Source organism: Pipra filicauda, unplaced genomic scaffold (genome assembly GCF_003945595.2).
Source record: "Pipra filicauda isolate LSUMZ 115617 unplaced genomic scaffold, ASM394559v2 scaffold260_size1094732_pilon, whole genome shotgun sequence".
Taxonomy (NCBI): Eukaryota; Metazoa; Chordata; class Aves; order Passeriformes; family Pipridae; genus Pipra; species Pipra filicauda.
The window spans coordinates 191955-219807 of NW_024104377.1; the positions used below are offsets into that span (position 1 = coordinate 191955).

The 27853-nt window shown below is 37.9% G+C and overlaps 1 protein-coding gene across 1 annotated transcript in view; it reads left to right on the forward strand.

The window, feature by feature from the left end:
* LAMA1 (laminin subunit alpha 1) overlaps window positions 1-27853 on the forward strand; it is a 102354-nt gene that overhangs the window by 19427 nt on the left and 55074 nt on the right. The window contains exons 2-12 of the mRNA XM_027748319.2: window positions 1861-2031; window positions 2378-2490; window positions 10748-10990; window positions 15122-15301; window positions 18142-18231; window positions 18689-18806; window positions 19900-20078; window positions 21394-21499; window positions 21990-22150; window positions 25085-25225; window positions 26184-26357. Of these exons, the coding sequence (XP_027604120.2) occupies window positions 1941-2031; window positions 2378-2490; window positions 10748-10990; window positions 15122-15301; window positions 18142-18231; window positions 18689-18806; window positions 19900-20078; window positions 21394-21499; window positions 21990-22150; window positions 25085-25225; window positions 26184-26357 (1596 nt within the window). The 5' untranslated portion in view covers window positions 1861-1940. The remainder of the gene's footprint in view (window positions 1-1860; window positions 2032-2377; window positions 2491-10747; window positions 10991-15121; window positions 15302-18141; window positions 18232-18688; window positions 18807-19899; window positions 20079-21393; window positions 21500-21989; window positions 22151-25084; window positions 25226-26183; window positions 26358-27853) is intronic.

Genomic DNA, 27853 nt, shown 5'->3' on the forward strand with positions numbered 1-27853 from the left:
TTGAAGAGATGCAGTACCTTGCAGAGTAAAGCTAACAAACTCTTTATTTGGATTCTGGGGCCAAGCTCCAGTGCAACTCACTTGGATTGAAGTGGGCTTTCTTCTTATCTCTGTGGGACCCAGAAAACTCATCATGAGATATCTTTGCTCTTCCTTTGGCACGACTCCGTGTACCAAAGTTTATTGGAGATAACTTATGTCACTGTAACAAATGATCCTGGAAAGAAATGGCAGGGCTACTCTGTAACGTGAGTGAAGGTAGTGAATGACCTGGGAATGAATGGATAGCTTTTGAAAACAGGTTGATAGACCCCTGCAAGAACAGTAATGAATACTGAATAAGGAAGATTTTATGTAATTGGAGAGTAACGTAAGAAAAGATACTCTCTTCCACCACTGAGCTTTCTTGTCCAATAGGAAAAAAGGGGGTGGCATTTCTTCTTTGCTTTCAGCTATAGATCTGGAGCTACACTGCACATGTATTGTAAGAGGTGAGAGAAGCCTGTGCAGAAAGCACGGTTACTGACAAAAGAGCCTCACTAAAGTGATCAATAGGATGACTTTAACATCCTCATCTGCATCAGATTTAGGTATCATGAGAACAAGGCATCTGACCTAGTCTGGATTTAACTTAAATTAAGTCAGGATTCAAAAAAATAAAAAACTCCGTCTCTCTCCTATTAAGTTTCAAGTATAGCACAATTGAAAACACACCACTTGTAATTCATGCTGTGGTAGAGGGTTACGATTTAGCCAGATTTTCAATAGCTGAAGGCAAGTCTTAAACAACACTGAAACTTTTCTCCAGGCTTTCCAGGGTAATGCAATTACTGAGCAAAGACACTTTAAAGGAATATTTAATGTTACCTTGTTGAGAACACAGAATCAGAGACTTGTTAGGGTTGGAAGGGACTTCTAGAGATCATCTAGTCCAACCCCCCTGCCAAGGCAGGTTCACCTAGAACAGGTTACACAGGAACATGAGAGGGAGACTCCATGACTTCCCTGGGCAGTCTGTTACAGTGCTCTGCCACCCTCAATGTAAAGAAGTTCTTCCTCATGTTGAGATGAAACTTCATATGTTTTAGTTTATGGCCACTTCTTCTCATCCTGTTGCTGAGTACCACTGAAAAGAGCCTGTTATCATCCTCTTGGCACCCGCATTTGAGATATCTGTTACATCATAACTATGAAAGAAATAAAAGCTTTTTAGCTCAGGACGGATGTCTTGAAACTGATAACAACGTTGCTGAGAAGCTGTGCTTAACTTTTGTGACATACAGTGTTCTTGACATTTTATCAGTAGGCCTTCAAGCCAAAGTAAAACTTTACTCCTTTTAGAGAAGGCTGAGGATTCCTGATCTGGTAGTAGTAATCTTGAAAACCCTTTGTCTGTTGTTACATTATTCCAGTGCACAAGAACAACGCCATTTGAAAGTACAGTAAAGTGTTTGTGTAAAGATTAATAAGTAGCAAGCACAATATGCCTTAGACTTTACAAAGACTGCAGAAGAGCCTGTAGCAAAGGGCTAAAGTTCAGTCCTTAAATCTTGCAAGCCTGGAGCATGTTGTTCAGGCTGGTGGTGTTGCTGCTGCTGCAGGGAGCTCCTGTTAAATGCTGTTTTCCATACCAGCTGAGTGCGTGCTGTACAGTCCCTCCTTGCTTCTGGCAGTGGGCCAGTTGCCCTCCTGGTTTTGATCAATTCACAATGCAAAGGAAGGCTTCCAAGTGGGAAAGTTGGTTTGCAAAAACTCTTGTTTTCCTTAGAATAAAGCATGCAAATGTGGAGTGAAATAACAGGGGTATTACTGTCGGTGCCAATTTTGCATGTCTTACAATGTCACATTATTTCTTGCAAGGCCTGTTCCCTGCCATTTTGAACCTGGCCAGCAATGCTCACATCTCCACCAATGCCACCTGTGGGGAGAAGGGACCAGAGATGTTCTGCAAACTGGTGGAGCATGTCCCTGGACGGCCCCTCCGCAATGCCCAGTGCCGTGTCTGTGACAGTCACAGTGCCAATCCCAAAGGCAAGTTTCATGTGTTTCTTTTTTTGTTTCATCGGTTTGTGTCTTTCTTTTAACCATTCCTTGTGAATACAGAGTGTATTGCTGTCAAATATGTTTTAGTTTTAGTCTCCCTACTACGTGAGTGCAACTACCTTTGAGCAAAGGGCTGACGGAAAGTGTGAGCACCTTCTATCACCATTGAGCACTGCAGGATCCAATGACAGCCTTATTGTCTGAGGACAAATAACAGCTTTTACTTTTTTATGACAGGAAGAAATTGTGCTCAGTGTGAAATAAATGTGCTGGGTTAGAAAAATGCAGTGAGATTTATTTCCAAGAGATGTTTAATTATTTTGCTTTGAAACAGAGCAACACCCAATTTCCAGTGCAATTGATGGTACCAATAACTGGTGGCAGAGTCCCAGCATTCAGAATGGAAGGCAATACCACTGGGTCACCATCACCTTGGATTTAAGGCAGGTGAGTAACATTTAGATGAGCGTAATTAAATGTATGTAGATATAAGCCAATGCAATTGATTGCAGCTCCTATGTGTTTAAGTGGTAGGATATGTGTGAGTTAACTCTTCAATAGCACTTTGGTTAAATATGCTAATATGAACTGATTTTAAACAGATGTGGTTTTCAATCATTGTCTTAGAGCATCTTGAAGATTTTGTTCCTATCAGACTTCCTATCGTGGCACAGTAACAATTGTATATGTGTGGATGAGAGTTTTTAACTCTCATCCATGTTTCTTCTGTTTTGGTAACCTATTCCATCTATACCAGTTCCTTATGTCTTGATAACTTTCCTCTACCTGACCCTTCTGTCTTTTCCCCAGCAGTCCTCTGATATTGTGTTCCTCCACCTTTGATTTCTTACGAGTTACTTGAAGTCTCTGTTATCAAGGACTTATTTTTAAGCAGCAGTGTTTTCAGCGTATTGGCCTAAGCACAGATTTTATATGTGAGGATACATTTGTTTCTGTTTATTAACTGTAACTGTCAGCCCATCACCTGATTGTTGTACAGTTTCTTAAAAAGAGTAAATAATTTGGAGTAGGACATAGGTGAAATACTGCCATTTGCTGTAAGGTAACAACACATAATACTTCCAAATATTAGATCCATAGGTATTGTAACTCAGATAATGAGTTTCAGAGGAGAGAAAGGTAAGTGACTGGAGGGTTATTGCATTCACATCAATTATCTCACAGTAGGTCACAAGTTAAACTTTTTAAATTTCTCAGTGTTTTTGCGTATTTACATTAAACATGCAACCTGTTACTGTAACATAATGGTCAGATTGAAGTGTAAAATGTCAAAGAGTTCAATTGCAGGATATCCAGAACCCTGGGAAGTCTGACTTTCCTCAGTTGAGGGATATCCTTAAGGACTACAGTGCAAAACATGCATAAAATGGGGCAAAAGTGGTGTTGCTAAAAGAAAAGTTGATTTGCCACTTTCTGTGCTTCTTTTCTGACTTGATTCTGATCACTATCTTGCTGGCAGGAGCACTGGGAAGAAATGTTCTCTACTATATCTTCTATGAACTTTTGCTGTCAGCTTTTCTGAAGAGTTAGGGATTATATTTCTGAAACAGTGATTTCTGACCCTGGGGAATCTGGAACTGTCTGGACAGAAGTTGGTTCCTCTGTTTTGGCACTTCATGTCCAAACCTGGAGGGGTTATCATTCTTAGGCTGCCCAACTGTACAGAGTATTTGCCAATTTATTAGTTTGTCTGTTAGACATGGAAGAATCAGAAGTCTTTTACCGTGTTCCAAGAAAAGACAAAACAATTGCTGAAGAAAATGTATTTTTCTTGGCTTTTTCTTGTTTTGCTTTGAACATATCTATGCACTGGGCTAACTAAGTTGTTTGAAAATCATAGCTCAACAATTCATTATTAATACATGGATGCTTCCAAACTCTGGAAGAAGTTTTGTTACTTACTAAGAAATGCATATTTGAGGTGTACAGTTGGTAAGAAGCTTTTGCAAGATCTCTAGACCCAGTTTGAAGGTTATTTTAAAGATTAAAACGGAAGGTTTAACTTTGATGTTTTCAAGTGAAGCATAGGTTATGCAAGTGCCTAGTTTGCTCTTTAATTAGAAAGCAGAACTGTTAGGGAAATAATCACAAGGTGTCTTTTGTCAGTGACAGAAGGTTTGGATAAGACTTTCTTGTTGTTTGAAGAGTTAGCTTTGTGTTTAGTTTGTAGATGGACAAACAGGAAGGAAAAATGAAGGAGGGAATGCCTTAGTTTTTATCCTCCTAGAACAATTTCACTTTGGAAACAGACCAGCTGAGCTGCCCTCTAAATCTTCTATTCTCCAGTCTTAGTGCTGTTGATGTTTCACCACATGCACATCTTTCCTCTCCTGACCCACGCTCAGTTTCACTAATTCGATTTGAAAAGTTTCCCCTAAGGGGCCTTTCTTCTGTGTTTTCCTTAGAGACTTTAAGACAGAGAAGGCATCTAGGGCTATGCAAACTGAATGTAAATTATGCTCTGTGAGAAAGGATTCGGTTAATAGAGATTGCTTGAGTCAATGAGTTATTAGAGCTGACTTGGTGTGCTTACTTTAAGTGAGTCAGCACGAGTAAAGAAAACACAAAAGAAAAAGCGTATGAAGGACCTTAGTGATTTTAGTAATTCTTTACTTCATACATTAGCTTGAGAATGAGTTAAAATACTCTTCTAGGACCTTTAAAAGTATTCCTGAAAGTCAGTACCTGTAACTACGTGGATTACAATATAACTTTAGCATTGGTACTTCTTTTTTTACATTTCAAGCTTTGTGCATGAAATCTGTTAAGTAGCATATTAAAGTAAACAAGTCCTTCAACTTTCCTTGCCAGAGTGTAGTGGCTTTTCATGATGTGAAAAATGACCATCTGATCATATTTGTGATGGGTTCTTTTGTAATTACCAGAAGTTCTAGATTTAAGAGGATTTGATTGTTTCCTGGGATTGTTATCATTGTACATTTTAGAGATATAATCTAAGCAATTGGGTTTGTGAGTGCTGAAACATAGCCTTGTCTGGCAAATATGGGAAAGATTCCCTTAGCTGGTGAAAACTCCACTCCAGTTTACCCTTTGTGAATTTCTAAGGCTGTACTCATCTCTTGGCTCAAAGGTGAAGGGAATAGAGGATATTCTTTCAGCTCGTATTCTACCTTGTACTTAGTTTATTTAGTCTAAAAACAGCTGGACTGAAAAGCAGTTTGATGGAATCTCATTGAGAGAAGAGGTCTGGCTAATAAAAGCAATATTGAAATTGCTGTTTTGATCTTCCTCCTTTGTGGAATCTGTGCTATTTATAGCTAATGTAAGCATTTTATAACGGTAGGTAGGGCTTATGTCAGGATTCTTTAGCTCACTTACACCGTAACAACTAGGTACATTTATTCTAGTGTGCCTTTCAGTCTTTCCAGGATCCAGATGTCTGATTGTCTTTCCTTCCCACACACTCTACCACCACCCCGCCCCGGCTCCCTCTTTCCATTGAATGTGATCCAGAACTGGGGATCTGGCAGTGATCCAGAACTGGGGAAAGAGTAGTTTAGCAATGAGGTGTCGTATTGATGTACAAGACACTAAGATTTGATTTATGACCTTGTGTTTCCTACACTGCTAGTTTTACAGAAACAAAATGCGCAGCATCAGTTTTTGATAAAAACAGCATTTTTGGCTGAGTTTGACTCCCCTGGACAGTTATATTATGAAATTATGATTTTAATAAATGCTGACTGTTGCATATTTACGCAGTGTGATTGGAACAGCTGTAAAATATTAATCTGTGACACCATTAAATGAAGACTATTTGCCTCAGTTTTATTATCATGCTTCAGACTTTTAAAGGTATTTAAATGTAGTCTGTATACTTGGCATAGCAAAATGGCAGATGTTTGTGTATCATAAAGTTCTTGAATTGTAAAGCAACACCAGTTCTTCTTAGAAGACCCATAGTATTGAGTTGAGAAAACAACTCCACTTCCGAGTAAGTTGTAGCTCATGAATATTTTATGATACTGGATTGCCACTCTGAGTCTGATATAAGAGTAATTTGTAGTTTCTTCTATTAGACAGTAAAAAAGAATGTAATATATGATTTGTACAAAGCTTTAATCTTGAAATGAATTGGCAAGAACAGATTTCTGTAGAGATACATTGTTTGCTGGTGTAAAAAAATATTAATCTGTTGGCGTCACTGGACTAATGCTAATTTGTTGTACGTGGCAAGCTGCCTTAAAAGCCTTTTGTGGCTTTGTAAAACTGATGATGCAAGATTCACGGTGTTCATCTGTACATTCTTACAAGCCAATTTTTAAATAAAATGAATTTTCCTTCTATTCCAAAACAACGACTGCACATAATGAATCAAAATCTTCAAGAAAATATAATTAATGAGACTAGAAATTCTGCTGAATTTAGTGTATTTTGCACTTTTAACATCACAGAACACTCAGACCAAAATGTTGCAAACAATTGCTAGGCCTCACAGTCTCTAAGAGACTGAAGCCATCTTTATCCCTTAAAAAGACATTCTGTGAACAATATAAGCAGATATTTAAAATATCCCTTTATGTAGTCTTCTACTCTTTGAGGGTTTGCACAGATTATTTTAGACAGCAAAATGAAATCTGAGAAAAAGAGGCTTTTCTTGTAACCAGGTTTATATGTGTTGACAACACTGAACGGAATAAATTTTGCAGTTTCATTTTAAATATGTGAAGTAATGTTAGCTGTAATAAACATTTTCACCACAGGACTGGTCATGCTGTTTAAAAAACATACTTAGCTGCTTTTTAGATTCCCTTTCTTCACTCATCAATAGGACACTGAAGTTAATCCTGAGGTTTTGAAATCATATGCTCCTTTCAGTTTTTTTCAAGATCAAGTGGAGTCTGGATTTGAATTGGGATGTAGATTTGAAGTAGAAGTTGGTACCTCTGTTCTTTAAATATTCCTGAAATTTAGAAAAAAAATATGTTGCGACTCATCTTTCCCTTTAGCTTTTAGCCTGAGGCTCAAATACTCATAATTACACAAAGATAGAATCTTCTCTGTTGTTGTCTTCAATTCACAGATATTGAAAAATATGACTGGGAGTCTTTATCTAGAAAGACTACCAGGAAAATTGTGCTTGCCAGGGTGTGTTGTCCGCGTGGGTTGTAGAGCACTGACCATGCCCTTGGAAATGGGGATTTGTGGCTAGCATCTGCTGTGTCCCCACTGCTGGCTGACTGTAAACTCAGCTGCTGCAAAGAAGAGGTTCCTTAGAACAAGTTTATTTGGCTGATCTTTACAGTCAGGATTGAAATGCTTGTAAAATGACACTTTTAATCTATGGCTGCTTGAGAATTGTTAACTTGCTTTGACTTGCCCTTTTTACCCTTGTAGTTCAATAAGGAAGTTAGTTCTGGGAAAGTTATACAGTCAAATTAAAGTGTACAAATCATTAGCTCTTGTGCCCCACAGCTCAGGTTTATCATGTAGCTGGTTGGTGGGCACTGAATGAATGTGGAAAGCAGTAAGAAACTGCTTTTGGTGATGTTCAAACCCAATGAACTTATAAAATTCTGTGAAGAAGTGCTCAAAGGATGTTGGAAAATCAGTTTGCATTACATAGACTTATTGGTTCAGATCCGTTTTGGGTTGCAGAGTTTGTGAGATATGAGGTCTGCAAAACCTACTGACAATTCTTTAAACATCTTTATCAGCAAGCGCTTGGATGACCTTGATCCTTTCCTTCAGCTTCATTCCCTTACTTGGAAACATAATCCCTGAGAATATACCTCCTACTGATAGGTTGTCTTCTGATTTCTTGAGGCGAAGAGCATGTATACAAAATCCTTAATTTCTTTATTTAACCTATATTATTTCAGGGACTGACAAATTATCCTATGAATTTACCTGTGAAGTGTTTTTGGGTACCTATGAGCTATGTGTGTAAAGGGAAGAGAGTTGAGAGGATCCATGGGAAAAGAAGACAATTGTTTTCTATACTGTCCATACTTAAAAGAGTATAGAATCATTCACTGATTTTTTTCACTGCTTCTTTAGCGTTCATACTGTTAAATATCTGCATTTTAGCTGTTTGTGAACTGTACACATGCGGGAAAGATCAATCCCTAGATGTCTTGGGTACCAACCATGGCTACTGTTTTCCTGGAAAAACATTGACTTGAAAAAATTTAATTTATTGAATTGTGCATTGCATTTGTGCACAGTTGCTGTGAAAATGATAATTTTTAATTGGCTTTTCCCTTCACTCCCCCCTCACCAAGAAACTTGGTATTTAAAGTAAATTTAACTTGCATATTCTTGTAAATATCTTTTGCTTCTGCAGCAGTGACTGCAGTTAGTTTGTGATGAAAGATAGCTCATTGTTACTAGTTGGAACTGGATTTAAAACTAGCCACATCAGCTGCAGACTATAATGGGTCTCGAAATATCTCAGTGTAATCAAAAGTAGATCATTTGTTGTTCAGCCAACTGTGTAATAAGTAGGGAAGCAGTTTAGTTGATGACAGCAAGCAGAGAGGAAAAATAAATAAATAAAGTGCATAGCTGTTCCTAAGCTCAGTCAATAAAACTTCTCTGAAGCTTTCTGAAGTTCTTATCTGTGATGGAGAAAATACCCATACAAGTGACACCTGTCACATACAAGTGTCTTCAGGTTCAGGGTACCAAAATGATGATGATCCGTCAGATTCTGCGTGTGCAAAGCTGAGTGCGAAACAGGTATATATAACTCAACTACCTCTGACTGAATCAATGAAATCCAGGTTGTAGGTAGGGAATATAGTTGCTTCACTTGAAGTCTGCCCAAATAATGTTCCTTTTTCCTTTAAAAGCACGTATTTTGGCTTTTCCTTTTTTTTTTTTCAGTCTGAGATTGTTGACATGATGTAAGTTTTATTTAAAAGTAACTCTTCATGGAAGCTGGATTATAATTCTTGATATTCACTTAACTTTAATCAAATTTCGAGACTGTGCTGAACAACAGAGCATTCACAGACCTCAGAGAAATTTTATTCCTAAGACTGGACAGCTAACTAAACACTGAGCTGGCTTCTCCTTTTGTTTGCTTCTGCTTGCATTGCTGAAATGTCACAGTAGGCAAAATCCTCACTTTGTGTGAATTTTCATATTTATTGAAACAACTAGGTATGTTCTGTTTGTATCTGCTTGATGTCTCAGAGGATAAAAGGGAAGTGCCTGTAAAAAAAATCAGACCAAGTGAATATCATGTTTTAAATTCCGTCTGATTTTAATAAGAAATTGAGTTTGTTTTACTTTTTTTTAAGGTGTTAAAGTTAGTAAGTCATCTGAAGATAAGTATCACCAAATTTTTTTCCTTGTCATGTGTGCAAGACCTCCTAATCAAAGTTCTGTTCACTTAAAGAATGTCTTGTTTCAAAAGTAGTTTCCTGATTGCATACACAATGCAGTTACTATTTATCTTTGAGAGTTTATTTCCCCATTTGAAAAAATCAAAACCTCCTTTTATGTGGCAAGTACTATTCTTGCTCTAGCTTTAATGTGTATTGCAAAACAAAAGCCTAAAAATTTGAATTTATAATGCATGAAAGAAGTGGTTTCAGCCAAATTGGAGCTCAACATAGTATTAATACTGCACATGCAGACAGGAATTATGATGATAATAGCAGCCGACCAGGCAGTCTGCTCAAGTGGGAATACATTCCTCTGAGATGGTTGAATAATACACAGTTTTTCTTTCATCTAAATGTGGCTTGATACTCTAGTGTGTATGAAACATTGAACTCCTGTATAGAAGTGTTACGAATTTGCAAAATGCAGCCTTTTTAAGTGAAGTGATGTCGTAGGTATTGGGTGAGGGAGAAGATAGTAGCTTTGCAATAAGTGCACTTCAGTGTTCTTGTCTAATGCTATAGCTAATTCAGGGCCAGTGTGGGTTATGTAGCTCCCATGACAAAGTAATTTAGAAGGTGATATGAACTTAATTACTGCTCTGCCTGCTCACAGAAGTGATGAGCAGTGCTGTTATGTGGATGGGGATTTCACTTTGGACCCAGGGTTGTTAAAAAAATAGTCAAGATACCTGTATAGCTCTTACACAACTTTATTTAGGAATATTAGCTATTTTGTCACCATTGTTTTTGTCATATTCACCTTATTTGTCCCTCAGTATTTTTAGCAGTCTGTAAGTAGTCTTCTGCTGAAATAACTAACACAGAATGAAAAGGGAATGCACAGAAATTTTTAATATAGGGTGTAAAAAACTTATCAGAAATGCTATTACAAAGAGGATTAAATCCCCAGCTAAAATATGAAACAAAGAGGGTTTTTAGGCTGCATCTATGTAAAAAAAAACCCCAACCAACACAAAACAAACAAAAAAAACCCCCAACCAATACACAAATCTTTGAATCCCTCAAAGGCTCAAAAAAGCTAAATAGCACATTTCTCACAGAATGACTGTTACACCCAACTAATCCTGAAATGTACAGTGTAGATAGATTTCAGCTATTACATCAGCATAGACTGATGGCCTAAACACAATTAGATGGACCCCTTGTCAAAAGTTTGTGCAAACAATTTATCCAGAGTTACTGTACCAAATTTTACTTTCTCCCTATGTAAACTGCTTTTAAAGTTTTTAATTTACTATCCACTTTGATTCTAGTGGTCTTATAGAGCATAATGAAGTATTGAAATTTTCTTCTTGCACTTTTTTCAGGTCTTTCAAGTTGCATATGTCATCATCAAAGCTGCTAATGCTCCACGACCTGGAAACTGGATTTTGGAACGCTCCATAGATGGCACAGAGTTCAGACCATGGCAGTACTATGCAATTAGTGATACCGAATGTTTAACTCGTTATAATATTACTCCAAGAATTGGACCGCCAACTTACAAGAGAGATGATGAAGTGATCTGCACCTCCTATTACTCCAGATTAGTTCCCCTGGAACATGGAGAGGTACGTTGGTTTTTGTACTTGTCGTTTATGATGAAGAACATGGACTGATAGCAATATGAAAACCTTTTAATTCCAGTTACAGAATTCATCGCCATCAGCACTACCAGGTGATCTGTTAATCTTCTTTAATGGTATCGTCTTTATATCATGTACCAGAAAAGTAAACTTTAAAATGCTGGGATGAAACATGTCTTTGGCTCTATGTATTCCCATTACTAAGCTCTTTGTTCTCTCTTTCCACATAATTTGATGGTAGCTATTAGCTGTGAATTATTAGTTACTTTATCCTGAAAGACTGTAACAGAGGCTCTATGTTCTGCCAGGTTTTTCATTTAGTAGAGAAAACTCCTGTGTTAGGAACACCTGGTTGTGTGAGATAAAGCTGCAAACACTGTTGAAGTGCTTGGCACAGCTGGAACTCCTAAACAAGCCTTGGCATTGTTTCAGGGATGTAGCATAATTAAAAGGGCTATGAGTTGTGCAGCCTCGCTGTTGATTGTTCTTTCTTTTAACAAACTCTATTCATGGTACTTGTGTAATTTATTGCATAGAGGCAGCCACATAATGAAATGATACATTAAAACCACGGTTATTCTGTTGTGAATGCTATAATGTATGGCCGTGATAATAAATGTGGTGTTATCCCATGGAGAGTGCTAGTAACTCTTAGCTTAATAGAAATCAGTATGTTTTTATTTCTTGAATAAATAAAGATCGGAATGTATGCAGCTAAGGGCCAAAGTGTGTCAAACATTCACATAAACTTGAAATTATCAGCAAGAAAAAACAATGAAATTCAGTAACATCAAGTCCCATTCACTTCAATCAAATGTTTATTGCAGTCATGTTAGCATCTCCCCAACAGATCAGATGGAACGAAGAAACTTAACCTGTCTACATAATTAACCAGAAAACCTTTAGGTTGACTATGTACGAACAGTGCCTCTTGTAATGTACATTTAATAGAGCATACAACTCCAGCTCGAAGGATGCCAGAGATTCAATTTACTGACTTTTTCTTCTCATTCATTTTTCCCAATGGTACACATAATTAATTGGGTCACACTATCCAAATGTTATGCCTTTTTTTTTTTTTGAGTGCAGTAACAGAAAAAATAAGAACATAAAAAATGACAGCATTAAATTTCAATGTATTGCATAAAATCATACAATCATTTAGATTGGAAAATGCTTTTAAGGTCATCTAGTCCAACCATTAACCCAGCACTGCTAAGTTCACCAATAAACCACGTCCTTAAGTGACACACTTAACGTCTTTTTAATACCTCCTGAGATTGTAACTCCACCACTTCCCTGGGCAGCCTGTTCCAGTGCTTGACAGCCCTTTCCTTGAAAAAAATTTTTCTAATTTTCAAACTGAAACTCCCTTGGCACAACTCGAAGCCATTTCCTCTTATTGTATCACTTGTTGTCTGGGAGAAAAGACTGACACTCAACCTGGCTACAACCTCCTTGCAGGTAGTTGTAGAGAGCAATAAGATCCCCCTTGAGCCTCCTTTTCTCCAGGCTAAACAACCCCAGCTTCCTCAGCTGCTCCTCATGAAACCCAGCACTTGGCCTTGTTGAACCTCATCCAATTGGCTTCGGCCCATAGATCCAACCAGTCGATAAACACACATGCATAAAACCTGTCATTCACGAAGGACGGACTGCTTCGTTGTAAATGGAATGTCTGTCAGACAGGAATATTCCCTGCACAGAATATCTCACAACCTGGACCCTTGGCACCCTTTTGAAAATACATGTATTTAGTGCTTTGTAATTGATTCTGGCCACTCTGTTCAACTTAAGAATAGCCCTGTATGAATCCTGCAGACCAGCTGATCTCTATAAGCGTCTGTCTTATATCCAGCACTTATTAGCATCCTGATGTTCTGCAATCAGCTTGAAGTGTCTTAGTGTGAAATAAGTGTTTGGGTAAAAAGACCACGTATCTAAACGTGGATGTCAATAATAACACTTTTTGCCAAATCAGACACTGTGCTATTTTAACTGCTAGATTTTTTACAGGTTTGAAGAGGTATAGCTACTCTACTGTAAGTTCTGTTGTTTGCCTGATTTATACTTCTTGAACATCTGCTTCCAGAAATTTACATAATGAAGTTAGGGCTTGTGATGAATTCCAAGGCTTAAAATGCAGTTATTTGAAAATGGTCCTGAATTATGGGGTACAAATAAGTAAAAAAAAAGTCATACAAATATATCTCTGTGTTTAAGCTTATATAAGCAATATATTAGCCAAATTTAGCAGTGTGTGAAGAGAATCATTATATTTGCTCTTTAGTGTCTTAGTCACTATCCCTACTGTTTTTGCCTTTTCCTGCTTGGAAAGATTCCTTTACTGTCTCTAAAAATTATAGTGTATTATTACAGAATTTAGAATACATCTATAGTCGACTATATGTATGTTAAATTTTTCAATAGAAGCGGTGCAGTGATATTTGAATATTTGATCAACAATTCTGCCTTGCAGTTCCCAGCAGAAAACATGACTTCTGAATGAATATGTTGCCACCAATTTTCCTAAAGAGAACAGACTGACTGTGGTGGGCAGCTTCGGTCTTCAGTTGCATAAAACATGGGTACAAGGAGGAAAAGTCCTGTCTGTGACAGGATGCAAGAAGAGTTCTGAAATTGTAACAAGGAAAATATGGGTTAGAGACTAGGGACATTTCTAACAATAAAGCCAGAAAGGGCTGGAATAGATTGCCTTGGAGGATTGTGGAGTCAGCACCAACCATGGTCTTCAAGAACAGATTGGTCAAACATCTAACAAATTTAGTAAATCCTACTTTGGCATAGGAAATGGACTAGAAGAATTCTCTGTGTTTCTATGAGAACTGAACACTATATAGGGTGGTGTTAATTTGCAGGTTTGGACCTGGAAAAATTTTGGTTTTCAGAACTGTTATTCTGCAGTTGGAAAATGAATGGGGTATCAGAAAAGTGGAATTCTTTGAACACAGTGTGTTAGAATATTAAGATGGAATGGTGGTAACCAATAAATGGCAAAATTATAATTTTGGAAGTGTGACCTCCATTACTAGTCTCCCCTTGTATGTCTTTGGAATAACACAATTACTCTGGGAAGCCCCTAGCTCCACTACAGAACTAAGTGCTTGGGTTTTTTTAAATACTAGTAAAATATTCTTCATTATTTAGAAATATTTTCAGGGGAACAATTTGACAGTACTGGACAAAGTTAAAACTATTAAGTTCAAGAGTAGTATGTGAGACAAAATTACTCCTCATAAAGGGGGATATGTCATGAACTCTAAAGTGCGACTGACTGGCCCATTTGTTATGGACACTAGGTGAACTTTTTAACATTTGTTTGTTGCCTGTAGGGTTTTGTTTTTCAGTTTCTTCCATAAAATGGAACAGGAACTGTAGGGTCATATGAGACTATATCCTTGTGTATTCCTAAGTTACTTTGGAAAGAAGGAAGCACAGAGTAAGCTGTGCAGCTTGATACCAAATGTCATCTTAGGGGGGCCGATTAGAACTGTGCAAGAAAGATGGAGGCCGGATGAGTGGATTTGTGGTGGCAGCCCCTTGCTTTCAATTGTCATCTGTGTTGTGGCTTCCCACTGCATTCTCGTATCACCAAATACTCCTTGCTGACTGTGCAGCCCTGTAACTTCTAGGTGTAGAATTAATGACCCCAGATTGAGAATGTGTACCATATGTTTTGCAATAAGATCTTTTCTATTTGTGGAGAAGAGATCTGTAAGGACAAAACTGTGCCTATGGCCAGAGTTACATGTTCCATTCCAATGAGGGAGAGGAAGCAAGACTGCAGGAACTAGGGACTAACCTTGTTACTGTTCTTTTCTTTGTGCTCTCTCCATAAAAGTCCAGGAGTCTCGGGACTATGATGAAGTGATAGTGGTGATTTCAGTGGTGGTTTCAGAAATGTGTGAGTCAGGAAGCAGGAATTTTACCTGTAGATAGACAATGGGGAAATAAAAGGAATTCTGTGTAGTTTAACATGTCACCATCTGGAGCTGTTGTGAAAGAAGTTTAAGTTCTATGGTTTGGATTCTCAGACTGATATTGTTCCAAACAAATCACAATTATATTTATGATTAAACCAGCCTTTCTTTCTAGATTCACACATCACTGATCAATGGTAGGCCTAGCGCTGATGATCCTTCACAGAAGCTTTTGGAATTTACTTCTGCACGGTACATTCGCCTACGACTGCAGCGTATTAGAACTCTGAATGCTGACCTCATGACTCTCAGCCACAATGATCCTAAAGAACTAGACCCCATTGTTACCAGAAGGGTAAGCTGATTGTTCATAAAGGGTATTCAGAATAGCTTGATGGGAGAGAATATTCTTATCTCCTTGGGAAAGAGGCAGTTCTTAATCCTTGCCATTCACAGAGTTGTTTTGATAGGTTGTTAATTCTTGCCTTCCTTTTGACAGCATTAACAACAATAACCTTATCATAAACAACTTTAAGAGAAAACTTTTTAGAGATTGTTTTTATTTTTTTTTCTTTTTGTTAGATTGTTTTTATTTGTTTTCTTTTTGTTTTACTTATTTCTGTAAATGATTTATGCTAGAGACAGTGTTTATTATCTATGCTTTATCATCAAAATTAAAAATATGGTTTGGATTATGGAAATTGAGGTTGCCCTTGATGCAAATGTAGTATCTTTTCTGGTGCATCAAGGATTTCAGGACCCAGTGCTGTCATTCGTAAAAATAAATACTTGAAAACCTTGCCATTGTGAATTTTCATGTCTCATGAGAATTTTCTTAATTTTTGTTTCAAAGCCTAAGAATTAATAATAATGTAAAACCTTGGAGAGAATTCTGAGAGTATTAACTGATATGTACACATTTGATATTGAAACTGGGGAAACTGAGGCCCCAAGCGCTTAGGCTGACTTCTCCATGCTCTTATATAAATTCAGTATTGGAATCCTAATGACAGCATCTACCTTAAGCAGTATTTCTGCTTTGTATCTCACCATTTTGACCATCTTAATTGGCCCACAATTCATAGGTTACGACATCACAGACTTCAAGTTTTTCTAGGAAGTAGGCTTTCTGATGAGGACAGAAAAACATGAGAAGTGTTTCCTCTATCCCTTCCTTTCTAGCTCTTTGCCTTGAATAATATCTGCAGGCAACGCTTCCTTGTGCAGGAACAGGACTCTTGCAGTTTGTGACTTCTCTGATACAGGCAAACCTTGTGCTGTCTGGATAGCTGAGTACAAGGGAGAAAGGAACTTGGATTTGGTTAAATTTGGTGGGTACTTTCAAGTCAGGACCACTTCTACCTTGGTCATGTAGGTGCTCATTCAGCTGCAGCATTTTAAGGTGTAAAATCTGGATGTGTTCTGCATGTTCTGTCTGACTCCTATGGGAATTGCTAGCATGAAGACTTCAAGAGCAGAGTATTGGACGGCTGCTCCAGCTTGTGCCTTGCCGGCAGTAGGGAAATGCACAGCCTGAGCAGGTGAGGTGTTCCTGTGGAGCAGACTGGTTGATATTTAGATCTATTGATAGTATTGGAATATCAAGAAATACACCACCAAAAGGAAAGGGTTGACATGAAAGCATACAAACATATCGCTGAGAAATAAGAATATTGAGGACAAGCATTCCCACTGCTCTTGTAACATACACAGTTGCGCAATCCCGGGCTTAGGACTACTCCACCTAGCACTACTTAGTGCAGTTGTGCATGAAAAGCTACACATTTTCTTTTTCAGAACACATAGGTTTTATTGGGCAGAGTTCCCAAATACTGATGTCTCACTTTGTGTCTCACTGTGCAACCAAGTGTAACAAAGATAATCACTTCTAGCTTTTTGGGTGCTGTTTTTGAAGACTCTGCATCCAGCTGTTGATACCAATTATGTTTGGTTTCTTGTACATAGTCCTGAAAAATGGCCGATGCAGAACTTTTCTAAGTGTTCAACAGCACCTTTATTTTTGTCTTTGTTTATTTATTTCTGTCTGTAGCATTTGATTAGCATTGGTCTCTCTCATTCAACTTCAAGCTGCACACAGCTGCTGTGACCCATACTCTGTAAGAAAATAACACAAAGGAGATGAAGGAGGGAATGCAGTGAAAAATACAATTCTGCTCTTGTCCTCCTCCTTTTCTCAGTCTCAGCCTCCTTCTCTGTAGTTAAGGACTTAGTGTTCATGATAAGTCCCTGAATGATTTTTGTAGTTCAAGCGTAACATTAAAAACCCTCCTAAAACACTGAACATAATAAGAAATTTTAAAACATTAAAAAAAAAAAGTATGAAATCAAAGAGTCTATTTTATTACAGTTCCAAGATCGTTCAAAGAAATAACAGTCCAGGAGTCAGCATGTCTGACCACCCAGGAACACCTCCTCTTCCTGAACCAGATGACTTCAAGGTTGTTAGGTCTGACAGTCTCGAACTCTTCTCTTAGAAGTATCCTCAAAAAGTGTTTCTTTTTCGTTCCCCTGTAGTACATAATTCTCAGGATACAAACAGGCCAACCATGTTGATACTGCAGCTGTAACTGAACCCAGATGGTCATTTCCTGCCTCTTCCTTGAAAATGAAATCCTTTCCTTATGTATGTTGCTTTTGCTCACCACCTGGCAATATTAATGGATAGTATTCTGCTGTATCACCAATTTTGAAGCTAAGAGTTTGGATAGAATATTTCAGTGGCTACATGGTAGTAACAAAGAACTGGTCTGGAAGAGAGTGTACAAAGTGGTTTTAAGGGAGGGCGGAGTTCCCGTGTTAAGAAAGCATACTCTTAGTTCCCAGACTGACATTAAAATATGGCAATTTTTTAATGCTTTATGGTTTCTTAAAGGGTGAAAAAAAGGTGAGTTTTTTTTACAAGTATAAATTTTGGCTGAGGTCACATTTGGTAGTCTTTCCAGAAGCTGAGGAATTTTACATACTTACTTAAAAGTCAGTTATTGTTTCATACCAATGAGGAAAAACATGGGAAAAATAAATAAAGCAAAAATAGAAGGTTTCCCCAAATGCCAAATACTTTAAAGTATTTATTTTGTTTTTCAAGTCACATTTTATTTTGCAGAGTAGGATGGGGAAATGTAAATACATTTAAATGTCTTTTATTCATCCCTTTTTCAACTTTGTTTTTTGTAGTACTACTATTCAATAAAGGACATCTCTGTTGGTGGTATGTGTATTTGTTATGGCCATGCTCGAAGCTGCCCTCTGGATGAAATCACAAAGGTATTCTTTAATCTCATTATTTTCACAAAACAACTTTTCCAATTAAAATAAAAAATCACCTAAGGAGAATGAGAAAGAGGAAGGTAAAAGAGATTTTAGGATATGGTGCATACAAATTATTTGCCATATTTTTCTTCCTTTTCTGAGGAAGCATATCTGGGTCTCTGGTAGTATAACTTTTTTAAAGTAATCTCTTTTTCTTTGGCATTGAATTTAAACAATTCAAGGGGCACAAGAAATAGTCTCTCTTGCAACACAGGAGATTTGCCCCTCCTGTTCTAGAAAGGCTATTTCCCAAGAGTTGATATAGCGTGGTTGAGCAATTTAATGTTAATTTTAGGGTATTTGTGGGTCTTGACATTTTTTGGAGTTAGGCCGATACTGGGCAGACTTTTGGCAACATTGATTAAATTATCCATTAAAAAATATTTAAAGGAAGTGAATTTTTTATTCTTAGAAGTTGCAGTGCCAGTGTGAACACAACACATGTGGAGAGAGCTGTAACAAATGCTGTCCAGGCTACCACCAGAAACCATGGAGACCAGGAACCCTTTCTGCAGGGAACAAATGTGAGAGTAAGTATGCAGACATTTAGTTAGTTTCATGAAGTCTTACTATTTTCTTGCTTGAGTTTGCTTTCATATAGATCTGTACTAATTCCCAAGAAAAATCCATGAACTCTGAACTGTCTTCATGGGATTGTTCAAAGGTAGAAAACCTACTTCTAATCATAACTGTTAAATTGATTTTAAATAATCTGTCCAACCTGACTTGCTGGCTAGTGAAGTTGTCATGTAGTATAGCTTTCAGAGTCTCTTTTTCAAAGGAATTTGTGGATTTATTGTAGTCCTGTAGAAACTAGCAGATTTGCATCAATCATTTTGTTAGCTACTTGAAATGCGAATTTCTTACATTGATCATAAATTTTGTCAGATGAACAACTTTGTTCTGGTAACAAAGGTTTTGAAAGATACTCCCTATTGGCCAATTACATTTCAGATTGTCTGATAGATTGACTTAAGCTGTGCCGGTATGGCTGATTGTGTTACTAGGGCTAGTTGATGCATTTTCTCTCTTCACAGTGCTAATGTGTAGCACAAGCTGCAGACAATTAAGAACTTATTAGATAAAATTTAAAGTTCTGGATGGAAAAGTAGGTTTTTTGGTTAAGGCATTTGCACCAGTCTTAATATCACTCTTTGGAAAGTAGTTGTTTATGACAGTTTGGACTGAAGTATCCTCCAACCTAAATCAAATTTCTACTTGTGTACTGGCATTGTTGACTTCTCAGATTTTTACCTATAATACAAATAAGAGAGGAATTAGGCAGATTTTCTTCTGTGGAAGACATAAAATGAAGGAACAGTTATTACTAATTAACACATCACTGCTGACCTCAGTCCTGACAGGATTGTCTTAGTGGGATCTGCAGAATACTGTTAAAAACAGTGCGATTGAAATGGTGATAGTGGTTTGGAAATGTACTAACTTGCTAAGAATAAAGTGTATTAAGACTGTTGAAGCATCTAGCATGGCTAAAGGGAAAAAGCACACTTTTGAGACAAGTTGATAGGCTCTTCTACTTACATTTTCCACTTTGAAAAGTGTCAGTGGTATAGGAACTGTTACACAATATAAATAAAAAAAAATATTTCCATTTCTTCTCAGAGTGCAACTGTCATAACAAAGCAGAAGATTGTTATTACAATCAGAGTATTGCAGATCAGAAAAGGAGCATGGATATTCATGGCCAGTATACAGGAGGTGGCGTGTGTTTAAACTGTACTCAACATACTACTGGGATCAACTGTGAAATGTGTGCTGATGGATATTTTAGACCACACAAAGTAAGATCTAGAAAATACCATTCTCATGTTTTGGTGAATTACAGTGTAGTATCATGGTGTGTATCTCAGCTGATTGTAAGTAATATATATATTTTGATCAGTTACATAATAGCTAAGAACTGTAGAGGGTTTTTTTGTAAATCATATAACAGCAAAACTTTCAGGAAAAACCAAAATACTTGTCCAGCTGTGTGGGAGGGCAGGTCAAGCTGTTGGAGAAGAAAAAAATAAGTAAGGATGAAGCTTGACATAATAGTGTGCAAATGTGCATGTTCTGATAGGAAACCCATTTTTCCTGTGGATAAAGCTATAAAAAGTGCCAGTATTAAAGTCTTCAAAAGTGCTAACATTATGTACCATCCTGAATAAGGCCCTGTCAAACAGTGTTAAAAAGGACCGTTACATGATTTTAAGATCAGACTCTTTGGCTCATGAGATGTTGCAACAAATATTCTTCTTGATGTGATTATTGTAGGACTTGTGCTCTCTGAACCTGTGTACTTTCCAGTTTATTGACAAGTGTCACTCTTCAGAAAAATGACCTAAACTCTAGAAGACATTTGTTAAGATGTGGCTAACAGAGTCTGAGTCCATAGGAGTATGGCTAGGTAGCTGGCACAGCTCATCCAAAGAAGTAAATTGGAGTCAGAGATTATCTTACAGTTGCTGTAAGAAGCATTGAAGAAAAGTCTTCAATCAACTTGTAGCCATTAAATGTGTGTCTAGAGGTCATTAATGATTTGCTTTACAGCTGAATCACCTCAAAGGAAAATTTTCCCTGAAAAAAAATAAAGTCCTTGCCATATTCATTGCATCACCTTATATTTCAAAGATATATAGATCATGAAGTCAGAATGAGTCTACATTAATAGATAATTTGTCCTTCCATTGAACACAGAGGCAAAGATTTCTTTAATTTCCTTCCTCTTTGAACCAGAATATCTTTGCAAAAAGCATCCATTCTTGTCTTCAACATTTCACTATCTTTGGCAAGCCATCACAGTGGTTAATTACTGTTACATTAAAAAAAATGTCCATTTATGCTGAGCGTGTCAGGCTTCAGCATCTAGCCCTTAGCAGTTACTATACCTTTGTGCTATTGAAGACCAAATTTTGTTCCTACATTTAAGTTTTTTTCTAGACTGCAATCCCCTGATCCTTCTGTTGGCTAAAACTAGATCTATTTTGATCTATTGTTCCATATTAGCTTTTTCCAGTCTTCATTACTTTTAGTTTTGGTGATCGAAGACAAGAAACAGACGTACTTTTCCCAGTTAATAATTTCAGAATTTGACAGAAAACTATCATTTTGTAGGTTTCTCCATATGAGGATCACCCCTGCTACCCCTGTGACTGCGACCCATTCGGCTCTCTGAGTTCTGACTGTGTTAAAGATGAGCACCATTCTGACTCGCAGCGTGGTAAGGGAGCAGGAAGTGCCTTTGCCCTGAGCTTCAAATCTGGCTGTATTTCTGGTTTGAGGGAACACTTACCTACCTTTGAATGGCTGCCTGTTAGGTACCACTTCAAAGCAATGGTAAATCTTTAGGAAGGTGAGGCTGAGGCATAACACAATTTTATGATTTTAAGGTAGGTCAAGTCCCTGAATGTGTTCTCTTGGGATTGTGGGCTCCTACTATGTAAAGTAGCATGAGGGATTGAGATCTAACGCTGTTGTTTGTGAATGCTGTTACAGCTGTCACAAAATCCATTTTGCTGCAGTTTCTGTGCATCTGGTATTTTAGCATGAAAAATAGGTGGTGAGACTGACCTTATGCCAAGTATCTGTGTGGAATATAACATAGAATGTAATAAAAAAGGAATGCTGAATTATTTACATCCTCTGAGACATCTTGAAAACAGCCTATTGCTTGCTCTCATTTATTTTTATCTCTACTTTTGCTATTCAAGGAACTTGGCCAGGTCAGTGTCAATGCAGAGAAGGTTACGCAGGAGAAAAATGTGATCGTTGTGCATTTGGTTATCAGGGCTATCCAAACTGCCTGCGTTGTAACTGCAGCCTGATTGGTAGCATTAATGAAGATCCATGCATGGAACCTTGTCTTTGCAAAGTGAGTACTGAACTGTCATTTTTGTTTAAAATTGAATCTGTGCACTGATCTGTAAACTCCTTTTTAGCAGTGAAGCTACTTCATTAACTGGGGAGATCACTTCTTTTATAGGAAGTACCCTGGTGTAACTGTACACCTGACAACCTAGAACTTAAAATTACTAACTATTCTCTGTACTGAAAAATATGGTAATTTATATAGAGTAGTTCTGTACGTTACTGATACAAAATTTGCTATAAAAATGGGCCAGGGTGACATTAAAATGAAATAAAACTGTACATGTGAATGTGAGGGAGTCACAGAGAGAATGAGTGTATGCCTAGCAGTATTTAGTTTTAGGGGTGAGCTGATATTTCTCTTTGAAGTGATTGATTTCTTGTAAAAAACTGGATGTGTTTAAGACGTCTGCTTTGTGTGAGGAAACAGCAGGCATTTGGAAAGAACTGTTGGAACAATTGCACTAGACATATGTATGAAACACGATTTAATTATTCAATTGCAAAATATAAACCATAAAAAATGTTTAAAGAGAGAATTTTGCAGCCTTTTATATTTTGGTAAATATCCAAACCTCTTAAAATGTCTTGCAGCTGTAGATACTGCTGAATTTAATTACAAAGCTGGATGTTAATATTTAAAGAAGTTACTTAATTTTCTGAACCAAATGTTAACTAGTAGTTTATGTATTTGTTGCCAAGTATGACAGTGAACAGGAGCCAAAAAAACGTGGTTTGTTTGACAATTTTTCTGAAAATTCTTAGTCCTTTTGCATAATTTATCTGATCCAAAATATCAAACATATAAATAACCAGAGTCTGGAAGAAAGAAATGGCTCCAGTAGCCAATTTCAATATGAAAAAAGGGATACAACCTTTTTGACTGATTTTGAGCTAGAGTAACGCTATATCAGCCAATGCAGCTAACTGGTGAAAATTTTGTTACAAACTGGACAAGAAACTGCCCCCTTTCAGTGCTGTAATGGGCATGAGCCTGGCATACAGAATTTTTAGGTCAGATCACTAAGAGTGTCACCAGCCATCAGGCCACCCTAAAGAGGTGAAAGGAGAAAAGTTGTGTGCTCCAAATATCAGGTGAAGGAAACAGGATTTGTAAGACTTGCAGGCTCTGTGAACACAGTAGAGCAAGCATAAAACAAGAATAGTTTTATACGCTGCCTTGCATGATATTTGATCTTTCACAAAACACAACTCTCGAGGCCTAGTCATTGGGTAAGATTTTTATTTTTCATTAAGAAATAAATAATTTCTGTGTAATAATGTTGCAGAGACAGTGAAATATGTGATCCAAATGCATCCTAAGATTGAGAAATAAAAAGGCTGAAAAGACCATATAAATACTATTTTTGTAAAAATCCAAGATTTTAAAATCTCTTTATCTCAGGAGCCACTTTACCTGAGATTTTTTCCAAGTTTGGATATTAACAAACACAAGCAGTAATCCTCAGCCTTTGAGTCAGAGTTGGGGATCACAAATTTTTAATATGCTTTGCAAAACCCACATGTACTTTGCTTACAAAAGCACATAACCTGCCTGTTTAGGGAGGTCTTACATAAACTTGACATACCAAAGACTGCAGACGAAGAGACAGCTGGAAGTCTCAGATTTCTCTCTAGTAAACCTGAAAGTTGCTCTATGGAACCAAATCTGATGTAAGTCTGGAATCTGGAGTGATTCTTTTGACTGAAGTGAGGGTACCCTGGTAACTGCTTCTGAAAGCAGAATTTGGTCTGCAGGTTTTGCATTTCACATGGCAATGCAGAGCTCATCTAGGCCTCCTCAAAACAGAAAGGAAGTTGTGCTTCACTTGTACGCTCTGCAGCCTTGGTGTCCTAACCCATATGTATCTAGGAACTGTGTGGGGTGCTCTGTGAAGTTCTCTTTGCCTTGTAGTAGAATTTTCCCATAGTGGAAACCAAAGGTTGAGATGGAAGAGTGGTATGTGTCCAGATTTTGTCCTGATGCAAGGCTAGGACATTATTAGAATCTTGTCCCTGGCAGTAGGAAATGTTCTGTATGTTACTGTGTGGATATGTATGGAGATCTACTATTTACACAGCTTTGTGGGCATTTATCAAGTATCTCTGCTGGTCTGTCTGTCAGCAGCAATTGTCTATAAACTTTTTGATGAAATAACCACATATTGGCTGTAAATATTTTAAATTAAAAAAAATACTGTTTGTATTGTTTTGGCTTTTTCCCCCCCCATTAAAGTCTGCATTGAAAGAGATATGTAGCAGTATTCTCTGAACTACCCAAATTGCATGGTAAAAAGGCAGCAGGCCAGCGAAAGTAGCTAAAGGAGTGTAGCACCTCTGTTTTTGGAGTAGGAGTTTCTGGACCTTAGCCAGAGCATACTGGGAGGAAGAGCTGCCAGCCATTACAAGTATATGTGGTGTTCTTCCAGAAGACATGGCAGCAGTAGGGGGGAGCACAGTGTAAATATTAATAGGAGGTTGAGGAACCGTTGTCTTGACGCTGCCTGTGGTAGCTCCAAGAGCCTGGCCTTAAAAGTGAACTTTCTGGATTTTGTCTGGTGAGCTATCTGAAAGGTAATGCGTCTGGATTCAGTAAACGTGAGAATTTATCTCCAGAGCAAACTACAAAGTCAAGCTACAAGAGAAGTAGACTGGCAAGATGGCAGAAGCTTTTCAAACACTGCCTGTGTGCTGAAATTTTACTGCAATAGAGCCCTTGCTGGGACTTGTTTAGATTTTGATGAACTGGCAAATTCTGATGAATTTTTCTAATCAGTTTCAGTTTTAAGCTGTGAGTCTTATTCAATAATCCTGCTGTGCTGAAATATGTTTTCTTTTATAACCTTCTGAATGCTGTTGTGCCTAAATCCTATCTAATCCACTGTATTTGTTACCATAATAATGCTGATGTGAACCAAATGTTATATGCCTTTGACAGGAAAATGTAGAAGGCGAAAACTGTGATCTCTGTAAACCAGGATTCTACAATTTGCAAGAAAGAAATCCTCAGGGCTGCACAGAGTGTTTCTGCTTTGGTGTTTCTGATGTCTGTGACAGTCTTACATGGCCTATCAGTCAGGTATTTATATGTTCTGTCCATGACCTAATATTCTTTCCTCAGGCAGCTGTGAAATATTTCTCTTTGACATGTGCCCAAGTTAACTGCAAATTCTGGTATGCATCTCCTTACAGAGGAATGGATTTTCAGTATCATTAGGCAGCTCTGAGGTAGTCAGCATGTCATCACAGTGCGTGTTTTTGCCCCACTGGCTTGCAGTAATATCAGAAACATTGGGTAGTGGAGGCTGCAGTAATGCACTGGAAAAAATGCGTTTTTTTTCTGACTGGTTTTTTCATTCTGAAGCGATGAACCCAAACCTGTTTCCTTACTCTCATACCTATTGGACAAGGCCAGAGTGACCTGGCAATATTCCCAATACTCTTTCTTAGCACACAGTGATTTAAATATCACTGTCCTCTGAACAGACAGTTCTTGAGTTAGGGGGCTTTGGGGACACTGTTTTCCAACCAAATTCCTTATGTATCTTTGCAGAGCCAGTCACACTTTAGTCTCCTGATTTACGTGCCAATAAAAAGGGAGGAAAATACATCCAATTGACTGAAATTCTAAGATGATTCTGTAAAACTCTCAGTGAGAAGAACAAAGTTCTCTCATCTTGCTTCCACTTTTGGGACTGTGGATTTCACTTTTCTGCAGCTCAGTGCTATCTATAAATGGGGATGATCAGCCTCATAGTCTTGGAAGTTCTGTATTTCTGTCTCGAGGAATTGCATTGGTATAATGTTAATTTTGTTGGAAGGATGAAAAATCACACTCATTATATTTTTGTTCCTGTCTACTAGAGAGATTGAGACTATCTTATTCTGAAGTAGCGTATTTGCATATATTGGGTGTCAGACATGGCTAATGAAAGTGCTCTATATCCATCAGTTTGAATGAATATCTTGGAGAGGGTGAATGCTTTCTCAGTGACCCAAAGCCTGAATTCCATTGATATTACCGTTCTTTCTTGCAGATATCAGACATGACTGGATGGCTTGTTACTGATCTGTATAATGCAAGGAGTGTGCAACCTCAGAGAAGCCAATTTGATGGACCCCGTCAAATCAGTGTTAACAACACTGAGGCTGTGAAAGTGCTGAAACATACTTATTACTGGTCAGCACCTGAGACATATCTGGGAAATAAAGTAAGTACTCACCTAGGGATTCAAAACTCCTTTATAGTTTCTCTGTCTTAACCATAACCTATTGGTCTAAATATATAGTTTTGTAATTCAAAATTACACATAAGCCCTGGTATTACGAAACTTCCCAATCTTATCTCTACTCTTCAAATCATACTGTTCCTGTCCAGACATTCCCAGTACCCTCTTTTTGCTCTTTGAGCTCATCCATCTCCCTACTTTCTACTCTGCCTGTCCTTGACAAAATATGTCTCTTTTTCTCTTGACTGTTACTGACTTATATGCTCACATTCCCCATATTCTTAGTTTCTATCCCGAAGCTTACACCATTCATGCCTTGTCCAATACGGTTGACAGGACCATTAAATTCCCTTACCTGTCTCTTGTCCATCTTCTGTTTTGCATGTATTAGTTTTCAGCCAACTAGTCTTTAATTTTTGCCCTGGTTGCTAGCTAAAGCTCGGGGTCTCCTATTTGTTGCAGCAAAATCACAGAATAGTTGAGGTTGGAAGGGACCTCTGGAAGTCAACTTGCCCAATCTCCCTGCTCAAATGTGGTCACCTAGAGCAGGTTACCCAGCACCACATCCAGAGAGCTGGTTCTGAGTATCTTCAGGAATGGAGACTCCACAACCTCCCTGGGCAACCTGTACCACTGCTTGGTCACCCTCACAATAAAAGTGATGTTCAGAGGGAACTTCCTGTGTTTCAGGTTGTGGTCATTTGTGGCCTCTTGTCCTGACACTGGACACAATTAGAAAGAATCTGGCTCCATCCTATTTGCACCCTCCCTTTAGGTGTTTGCATATATCGATGAGATCTCCCTGAGCCTTTTATAGTCTGGACAGTCCTGCTACTATCAGTCTTTCCTCTTATGAAAGATGCTCCAGTTTCTTAATCATTTTAATGGCTCTTTGCTGGACTCTTTCCAGTATGTCTGCCTCTCTCTTGTACTGGAAAGCCCAGAACTGGAGTCGGAACTCCAGCTGTGGCCTCACCAGTGGTGAGTAGAGAGGAACCTTGCAACCTTATCTTTAATTTTTTTCAATCCAGTCTCTGCCCATGCAGCCCTGTTTTATTAGTATGGTCACATAGTAAATGAAAACAAGTCTAAGAAGTGTAACCTTAAGGAGTAGCTTTTGCGCAGGGCAACCCTCACTCAAATTGTGATCTCTTATTCATTTAATATAGGTCTAACTGTTGGTTAACTTACTTTGAAGTAGTCAGCAGCAGTTGTGGGGCTAAGGACTCTGAAAGGTGGAGCATGGAATGTGAATAACTCCAGTGTGCTGTGCCCCTTGGCTAGGATGATTGTGTATACCTCTGCTATTTCACTGAATGAGGGCACTTACTTGAATCACCTGTAGTGCCTTGAGCTAGCTTCCACCACCTGTACAGCAACAAGCCAGTGCTTGTCCCTGTGCTGATACGCATGGCATGTTAATTTTTTCCTGGAAAGTGGTATTTGTAAGCCGTATACTCCTATAATTTGGACATTGT